The following is a 7841-nucleotide window of genomic DNA, read 5'->3' as shown; positions in this document are numbered from 1 at the left end:
AGCGCGCTGCGCCGCGGCGGGGCTCGCCGGCCTCACGCGCCGCTCTGCCCCTCTCTGCCGGCAGCCGTGGTGGGCGCCGGCATCGGAGGCTCGGCCGTCGCCTACTTCCTGCAGCAGCACTTCGGGCCGCAGGTGCAGCTGGACGTGTACGAGAAGGCCGACGTCGGGGGGCGGCTGGCCACCGTCACCGTCAACAAGCAGCAGTACGAGAGCGGCGGCGCCTCCATCCACTCCCTCAACCTGCACATGCAGGACTTCGTCAAGATCCTGGGTGAGCGCGCGGGCACGGCCGGGCCGCCCGCTTGCCTGCCGGCGAGGGACGGGTCCTGCTCGCCCGGCACTGTCCCCCCTCCCCCATCCGAAAGGCTTCTGGGGCTGTGCTCCTCGGCACTGTCTTGTCTGTGTTGTCCCAGAGAAAGGGCTTGGGGTGGCCCAGCAGAGCATCGGGAGTGAGGGGCCCCGGCAGATCCCTGCTGTGAAGGTGGAGGGTCTCCGGGTCTCCATCCCCAGGAGGATGAATGCRTGTGTCGTGGAGAGGGGGGTCCTGACGTGCAGCAGATCAGCTCCACGTGATGCCCCAATCTAYGGGGTCAGTCCAGGACCCCCATGCCTGGAGAGCCCTGGGGTTTCATGCTGAGCACATCCSTGCTGGTTGAGGTGTTTGTACCTCAGCTTGTCCTCAGCTTGTTCAAGAGCAAAGAGCCCCAGTGTGAGAGCAGGAGCTTTTCTTTTACCCTCTGACCCACCCCTGTCCCCAGGGCAGAGTTATTTGGCGCTGGCTTCTCCCAGCGGTCAGTCCCTCCCTAAGGTGCTGAGCAGAGCTCAGAAGTTCAGCTGCAGAGGGAGTGCGAAGCAGGGTCCTYCTCCCCGCAGGCCTCAAGCACCGGCGCGAGGTGGCAGGGAAGAGCGCCATTTTCAGTGGGGAGCACTTTGTCCTGGAGGAGACAGACTGGTACCTGCTGAACCTCTTCCGGCTCTGGTGGCACTATGGGATCAGCTTCCTGCGCCTGCAGATGTGGGTGGAAGAGGTGATGGAGAAGTTCATGAGGTAGGAGAGCTGCAGGGYGGCGGGGGGACAGGGCCTTTCCTAGCACCAGGACTTCGCGTTCCCCTCGCGGCACTATGCCTGTTCCACTCGGGGAGGCCTGGGACAGACTGGCAGCGCGGAGGGGACRGAGGTGTCCTGTGCTTCTGTCGCCTCCAGGATCTACAAGTACCAGGCATACGGCTATGCCTTCTCCAGCCTGGAGGAGCTGCTGCGCTCGCTTGGGGGTGAGGCCTTCGTCAACATGACACAGCGCTCGGTGGCCGAGTCCCTGCTGGAGGTGGGCGTCACGCAGCGCTTTGTGGACGACGTCATCGCGGCTGTCCTGCGGTCCAGCTATGGCCAGTCAGTGCTGGTGCCTGCCTTTGCAGGTGAAGTGGGACACCCCCCCTTCTCCCTGTGTGACTTTCCTTCCTGGGGTCCCTTCTCCGGGCAGGGTGTTGTGCTGGGGAGCCTGAGGCACCTTCTTCTTCCTCTCCCCAGGAGCCATGTCACTGGCGGGGGCCCAGGGTAGCACATGGGCGGTGGAAGGAGGCAACAAGCTGGTGTGTTCRGGTCTGCTGAAGCTGACCAAAGCCAACGTGATCCCTGCCAGAGTGACGGGCATCTCTCTGCACAGCTCGGGTGAGGCTGGGTGTGGAGGGTGGGGGGTCTGGCCAGCACCAAGCACCCCTGGGTGTTGCCAGCCTGAGACGTGAGTTTGGGCCTGAAGGGGCAAGTGGTGGTGGGTGGGCACTGTGGGAATGCTGGAGCAGAGAGAGAGCTTTCAGAGGCTAACTGATACCCTGATCCCGATAAAGATTTCAAACAAACTCACGCTCTCTCCACTGCCCTTAAAGCCTCAGCAACTCATCCATAACTATCACATGCTATGGTCCAACACCGGTATGTACTGGGAAACCAGGAAATGGAGGCTGTGCTAGTAAAGGTGGGGGGGTTGGACGGTCAGGGCAATACAGCTAGAGGCTCAGGGTGGCTCCTCATTGGCCCATCTTCCCTTTCAGAAGGGAGAGCCCTGTACCAGGTGCACTACGAGGACAGCGAGGGCCAGGGCTCGGGTTTCTATGACATGGTGGTGTTGACGGCTCCCCTACACCCCAGCAGGAGCAACTTCACTTTTCAGAACTTCGAGCCACCCATCACTGACTTCCCTGGTGGCTTCCAGCCCTCCGTTACCTCCGTGGTGCATGGTTACCTCAACTCCTCTTACTTTGGCTTCCCCGACCCCAAACTCTTCCCTTTTGCCAGCATCCTCACTACAGACACCCCTGACCTCTTCTTCAATGCCATGGACAACATCTGTCCTGTCAACATCTCCTCTACTTTCCGTCGCAAACAGCCCCAGGAAGCTGCGGTGTGGCGAGTCCTCTCCCAGCAACCWCTGGACAAGCAGCAGCTGAAGACCCTCTTCCGGTCCTACTACTCGGTGCAGGTGACAGAGTGGCAGACATATCCTCACTACGACTCTGCCAAGTCCCTCCCACCCATCGTGCTCCATGACAACCTCTTCTACCTCAGCAGTGTGGAGTGGGTGGCCAGCTCCATGGAAATGGTAGCTGTGGCAGCCAAAAATGTGGCCCTCCTGGCTTATAACCGTTGGTATCAGGACCTGGAGAAAATTGACCAGAAGGACTTGATGCACAAGGTGAAGACTGAACTGTGATGCACAGGGGAGAAGGTGGGCCAGGAGCTTCTGTGTGTAGTAGCCTTGGGAGTATTTATTGCCTTGGGGACACCATGGGGTTTTGGGCTGGGGGAATGATCTGTGGGAGGGAGAAGGGCTGTTTCCCAGATGACTTGAACATGCTTTGCCTTCAGGAATACAGTCCCTGCCTTGTGTTGCTGTGAGTCTTATGCCATGTGCTTTGGTTTCCYGTGTGTCCCCCTCTCCACCCTGCACTGGAAGGGTTCTGTGCCTTTTTCTCTGATCTTTGATCATCCCTTTATGGTGGGGGAACTCAAAAGGCTTTTAAGGACAGAGCTGTCTGGCATCAACAGCAGATGGTGCTGGCCCTGGGGAGGCGCAGAGGCTCTCCTCTCCTGGTGAGGTATTCAGCCTTTCCAGGTCCTGGCACAGGGGGCAGGAGAACATTTCAGCTGCTGCACTGAGCCCAGCCCAGCAGCCRGGTGGGTTGGAGGTGGCAGGGGTGYTGTGWGGGCAATTCTCCCACCTCCTGCACACCATCACTTCCYCACTTTGCCCTGTCACAACTCTGTGGCAGGGCCTGGCCCAGGCTGGCAGCAGGAGGTATCACAGCATTTTCCTGTGCTGTGCATGTAGGCTAGCTTTGCTTGCCTGGTCCCACACCTTGAAGGGTGGGTGTGCAGGGTTTGCTGCAATGGCTCCTGGCAAGCAGAAGGAGATGCCTGCTGCCCAAGGTACCTCTGTTTCCAAGAGCATCCAAGACTCCCTCAGCTTAGGAGGGAGTCAGACTTGGCTCTGTTTCTAGGGGACAGCAGATCCTTGCTGGGAGAAAGCCGGGTGCTCTGGGGCAGCACCCACCTCTTATCCTTCAGGYGGGCAGGAGTGCAGAAGGGTGGCATGCGATGGGCTGAGACACAGAGCGGCTCAGACAGGGGCCAGTGATGCTTTTTATTGAGGAATTTGAAAGCTGCCCCAACCTCCCCAAGGGGTTCAGCCACCCCTGTTCTCTTCGTGCTGCGTTCCTCTGCCAGGCACTAGGACACAGTATTGCTTCTGCCCTTCCCAGTAACGCTCCCAAGCCGTGCACCCAGCCTGGCAGCAGGACAGACCCAACTCACCCCTTCTGCCGCCGCCTCAGCATAGCTACGTCAGGGCAGCATGGGCTCAGCTGCAAGGATTTGGGGTGCTGCCTTGGTGAAAGGGGATGTGTCTCCAGCACTCTCTGTGCTTCTACACAACCCTCATGTGCCAGAGGTAGCTTTTGGGGCCTAAGCCATGATCTGCTCTCCCTTTTGCCTGTGCTGCCTGGTCCAGCATAAAAGAGCTTGTACGTAGGCAAAGGAGGACTTGAGAGAGCTGAGAAGGACTGGACACCAGCTGCTGTTGCACTAGTGGAGTGATTGAAGGCAAATGGGCGCTTTGGAGAGGCAAGAGGCCAGGCAAGAGGCCTGCTCTTACCCAGCCAGAGGGACTTGGGGATAGCCACCTTCCTCTCTGCTCCTCGCTGTCCAATACCACTCCCTGCTGTGTGCCCGTCCTGGAGGTTAGAGGATTTGGCTATGTCTTACTGCAAGGCCAGATGCGGGACTGTATAGCTGGGTTACTTGGAGGGGCTGCCTCAGAGCTGGGTGTCCCCAAAGAGGCTACTTGGAATGAGGCTGATGGAATCTGCAAGGGAATTTCAGGGAGCTCTTGGGTCAAAGCAGCTGCGGTCTCCTTGTTGAGAGGCTCTCCTTGTCCTAACAGTCTGACAACCCTCTCCCAGAGGACTGGGCAGACTTGGGAAGCAAGAGCAAGCTGGTTAGTTGCCAGCGCATGCCTGCAGGCTGTAGGGGTTAGCAAGAGCAACCTCAGAAGATGCAGGTGCAGCCCACAGCTATGGTTTCCATGACTGTCTGGTACTTCTTCTGACACTTCTTCGTGGAGGGCTTGTGCCCCACCTCGCCCGACACCTGACAGAGCAGCCGGCGGACAGGCAGCCGGCTGTAGATGGGAATGCTGGCCATGGTGCGGTCCTCCTGCATTGTGAAGGGGTTGATGCAGCCAGTGCAGAGGCATCGGGCCTCAGGGATGTCTGCTGGGATCCGTGTTGCATCGTGATTTATGCTGGATGAGAGGAAAAGCAGCATGAGACTGGAGATACGGTGAGCCTGGCGGGTGAGGTTTGGGGCAGTGGGCAGCTGAGACAAGCAGGACAATCCCACCATGAGGTGAAATTGGGCACTGCGTCACATTGCATCTCTGCAATCATAGCAGCCCTGGGGTGGCTCTATGATGCTGGAGTCGTGGCCACTGCAGGGCCCTGCTTGCACAGAGCCAGTACTACTCAGCCCTGCCTGAGAGAGCTCTGCYTCAAGCTCACCTGTATGCCCAGGGGGATAAGCTTCTTCGGTTGGACCTCCAGAGCCTCAGGTTGACCTGGCACTTGGTGTCACCCAGCTCGGAGCTGTTCTTGAGCTGGCGCACCATGTCCTGGATGCTCCGTTCGTAGTCCTCCATGGGGGTGTAGGTGTCATCCGGGGCCCAAGCCAGGGCAGGGGGAGCTGTGGTGGACCGTGCTGGCCCTCTTCTCTTTCCCTTCACTCCCTTACTTTGGTCCTTCGCTTCTGGGACTAGGACCATGGCAAAGGTGAAGATACAGAAGAGAAGCTAAAGAGGAAGGAGGATGATGTGTGAGTGCCCAGGCCCAGAGAGCTAACTGCTCCTTAGTGGAAGGAGAACTGTCCACAGCTCAAATGGGTCAATGGGTGACAGCAGGATTGCACTGACCTTGGGGTAGCAAATACAAATTCCCAGAGGGGCAGTGCTAGTTTGCAGGTGAGAAAGAGAAGCACACCAGGGGAAGGTTTGGGGGGCTGGTGGGCAYACCTTCGGGGTGAGCCTGTAACCCAAGCCCCAGCTGATGTGTGTGGCTGGCAAAGCCTCGGGCAGARGTAGCTGCTTCCCATTTTAATTGCCCAAAGTGCCCTCCCCAGCCTTCCCTTGCTCGCTCCTGAGTTTTGCTGCTGGTTTCTTTCCTGGCCCCACCCCAGAGATGGCTGCATGCTTGRAGGGATAGGTACACATTCAGCTCAGGGCATACCTGGGGAGCTGCTGGCTTGAAAGGGGCTTTAGAGATGAGACAGTCAAGAATGGGATCTTTATCCAAAGCCTCCTCTCCCTCCCTCTGTGCTCCAAGGACGGGGAGAGAGAGAAAGAAAGATGCTTTTTCCTTTCCTTCTCCCTCTGGCCTCGCAGGGCCGAGCTCCCGTGTGCTGACACCCGGCAGGCTGCCCAGCAGCGAACAAAGTTGCTTTCTGTAGCTCTGCTCCCTGCTATTCGTGTCACTGCAGCTGGCCGGAGGCAGCCCCGCACCCTGCCTGCGGCCGTGCCTCACCCCGAGGCAGCCGCACCGCGCTGCTGCGTGACGCCGCTTCTGCCTGGGCGACGGCGCACGGGGACCGGGGACCGCTCTTTAAAGCACAAGTCGATTTTTTCCCCCTCTCCTGTGCTGGACTCTCCCATCCAACTGTCTCTGGTTTGTTCTCCAAGGCTGTTTTGTCCCAACTGTGCCAGGCTTGGGAGCAATTGGTCTTGCAGACCAAAGCATGAATCTCCAAAGCAAACAAGCCTGGGCAGCCATCGATAAACAGGAGTGTAAATTATTATATAAAAGAAGAAAAATGAGTGAGAGGTGCAGTCACCTACCAGGTTTGGAGCCCGCTCCATCGCAGCGGAGGGGTTGCCGGACGCCTTCGCTGCAGTGTGGCTGGCACAGGGTGAGCCAGGAAACTAAAAAGGGAAAGCCCCAGCCCCCGGCTCCGCTTTGCCGGAGGTGTGTCCGGCAGCGCGGAGAGCGTCCCCGAGGTGCCAGTGAGCCTCCGAGCTGGCAGGACTGGGGGCCAGCGCGGTCTGGGACTCAGCCTCCCTCCTCCTCCTCCTCGGGTGCTGGCTCCACCTGCGGCTCCAGTGATGGCTAGGCGACTGGTCCGTCKCACAGACCAGGCAGCCTGGAGAGGGGTCACTTAGCAAAAACCTGGCCAGAGGGAGGGGATCTGGGGGGCTCTGGAGCTGCTGAAGGTGCCAGAGTAGTCCCAGCTCTGCCCAGGGCTGGGAGGGATGCTGCTCGCAGGGCTGGAGGAGCTGGAGGCTCTGTGGGAGCACTGAGCGTTGTGGCCTGCCTCATCCACCAACGTGGTGGTGTGCATGTAACCTAGCACTTCTCCTGCTGGGTCCCGAGCGGTCCCCATGTGCCTGCCACCAGCTCCACTGTCCCCAGGAACAACCATGGCTTGAACCCTTCYACCCAACAGCAAGGCAATGGCACTGATTGCTTCCAGCTCCCATGGTGTCCAGGTCCCCAAACCTTTCCCTTCTGCTGGCCCTGTGCAGCCCCTTGCAGTGCCAAGGGCGGGTTCAGCTGCAGGCAGACGCACAGCTCTGCTTCCAGGAGGCCTCCAGGGCAGGGCCTTGAGCCGCAGGGACACAGAGGTTGTTGGCATGGGTGCTGGGGGTTGGCACATGCCTGCTCTCGGAAGAGTTGGGGACTGCTCTAGCTTCATGTTGCCAAGTGTTAGCAGCACAGTGAGCTGGATGCTACGGTAGGGGAAACTGAGCAGTGGTGGGTGGCTGCAGTGACACCGGGTCCAGGGATGGGGATTGTGCTGCTGGTTGGAGGTRGAAGGGTCTGTGCTAGGAGGGGGCTGGCAAGGGTTTCCAGCAACCAGGCCTTGCAGGCAGCCCACCCGCCAGCCTGCATCCTCGTCCTGCAGCCCGGGGCCTGTGCGGGCGCTGTGCCACACGATGGTGCTGTCCTCCACGCAACCGCATCGGCATCCCTCCATCCCTGCCATCCCTCCGCTCCCCCCTGTGCCCGGGGAGCCRTCTCACAGCCCCGGCCTCTTCTTGCAGCCTCCTGGGGCCAGGCTGGGAGCTGGCCATCCCGGTGCACTGCCAGCCCCGCAGCGAGCACCCGAACGCAACCAGCTGTGCTGCAGTAGAAGCAAGGATGCCTCAAGCTCCTCACTGGGCTCCCGGAAAGCAGGTTATTCCCCGCTTCTCTGGAGCTCCCTTTCATGTCTCTCAGTTCATTCCCCACCAGGACTCGGATGGCTGCTGGAGGAACGAGCAGGCTCCCTCAGGAGGTTTCTGCTCTCCGATCCCGTTCCCCTG

General features: G+C 59.7%; 2 protein-coding genes across 2 annotated transcripts in view; one reads left to right on the top strand and one right to left on the bottom strand.

Annotated features, from left to right (window-relative positions):
- PCYOX1L (prenylcysteine oxidase 1 like) overlaps positions 1-2899 on the top strand; it is a 4555-nt gene extending 1656 nt beyond the window's left edge. The window contains exons 2-6 of the mRNA XM_085298123.1: positions 65-271; positions 874-1048; positions 1205-1416; positions 1529-1669; positions 2050-2899. Of these exons, the coding sequence (XP_085154249.1) occupies positions 65-271; positions 874-1048; positions 1205-1416; positions 1529-1669; positions 2050-2708 (1394 nt within the window). The 3' untranslated portion in view covers positions 2709-2899. The remainder of the gene's footprint in view (positions 1-64; positions 272-873; positions 1049-1204; positions 1417-1528; positions 1670-2049) is intronic.
- Positions 2900-4540: 1641 nt separating this feature from the next.
- Positions 4541-6398, bottom strand: IL17B (interleukin 17B). Its single transcript, XM_085298021.1, has 3 exons — positions 6378-6398; positions 5053-5339; positions 4541-4796 (listed from the first exon to the last, which is right to left on the bottom strand). The coding sequence occupies exons 1-3, from the start codon at positions 6396-6398 to the stop codon at positions 4541-4543; spliced, it is 564 nt and encodes a 187-aa protein (XP_085154147.1).
- Positions 6399-7841: the final 1443 nt, after the last annotated feature.

The sequence above is a fragment of the Rhea americana genome, unplaced genomic scaffold (assembly GCF_003343005.1).
Source record: "Rhea americana isolate MKP2758 unplaced genomic scaffold, rheAme1 scaffold_135, whole genome shotgun sequence".
Lineage (NCBI taxonomy): Eukaryota > Metazoa > Chordata > Aves > Rheiformes > Rheidae > Rhea > Rhea americana.
The sequence above is the reverse complement of the archived record's forward strand: the minus strand, read 5'-3'. Positions and strand labels throughout refer to the sequence as shown.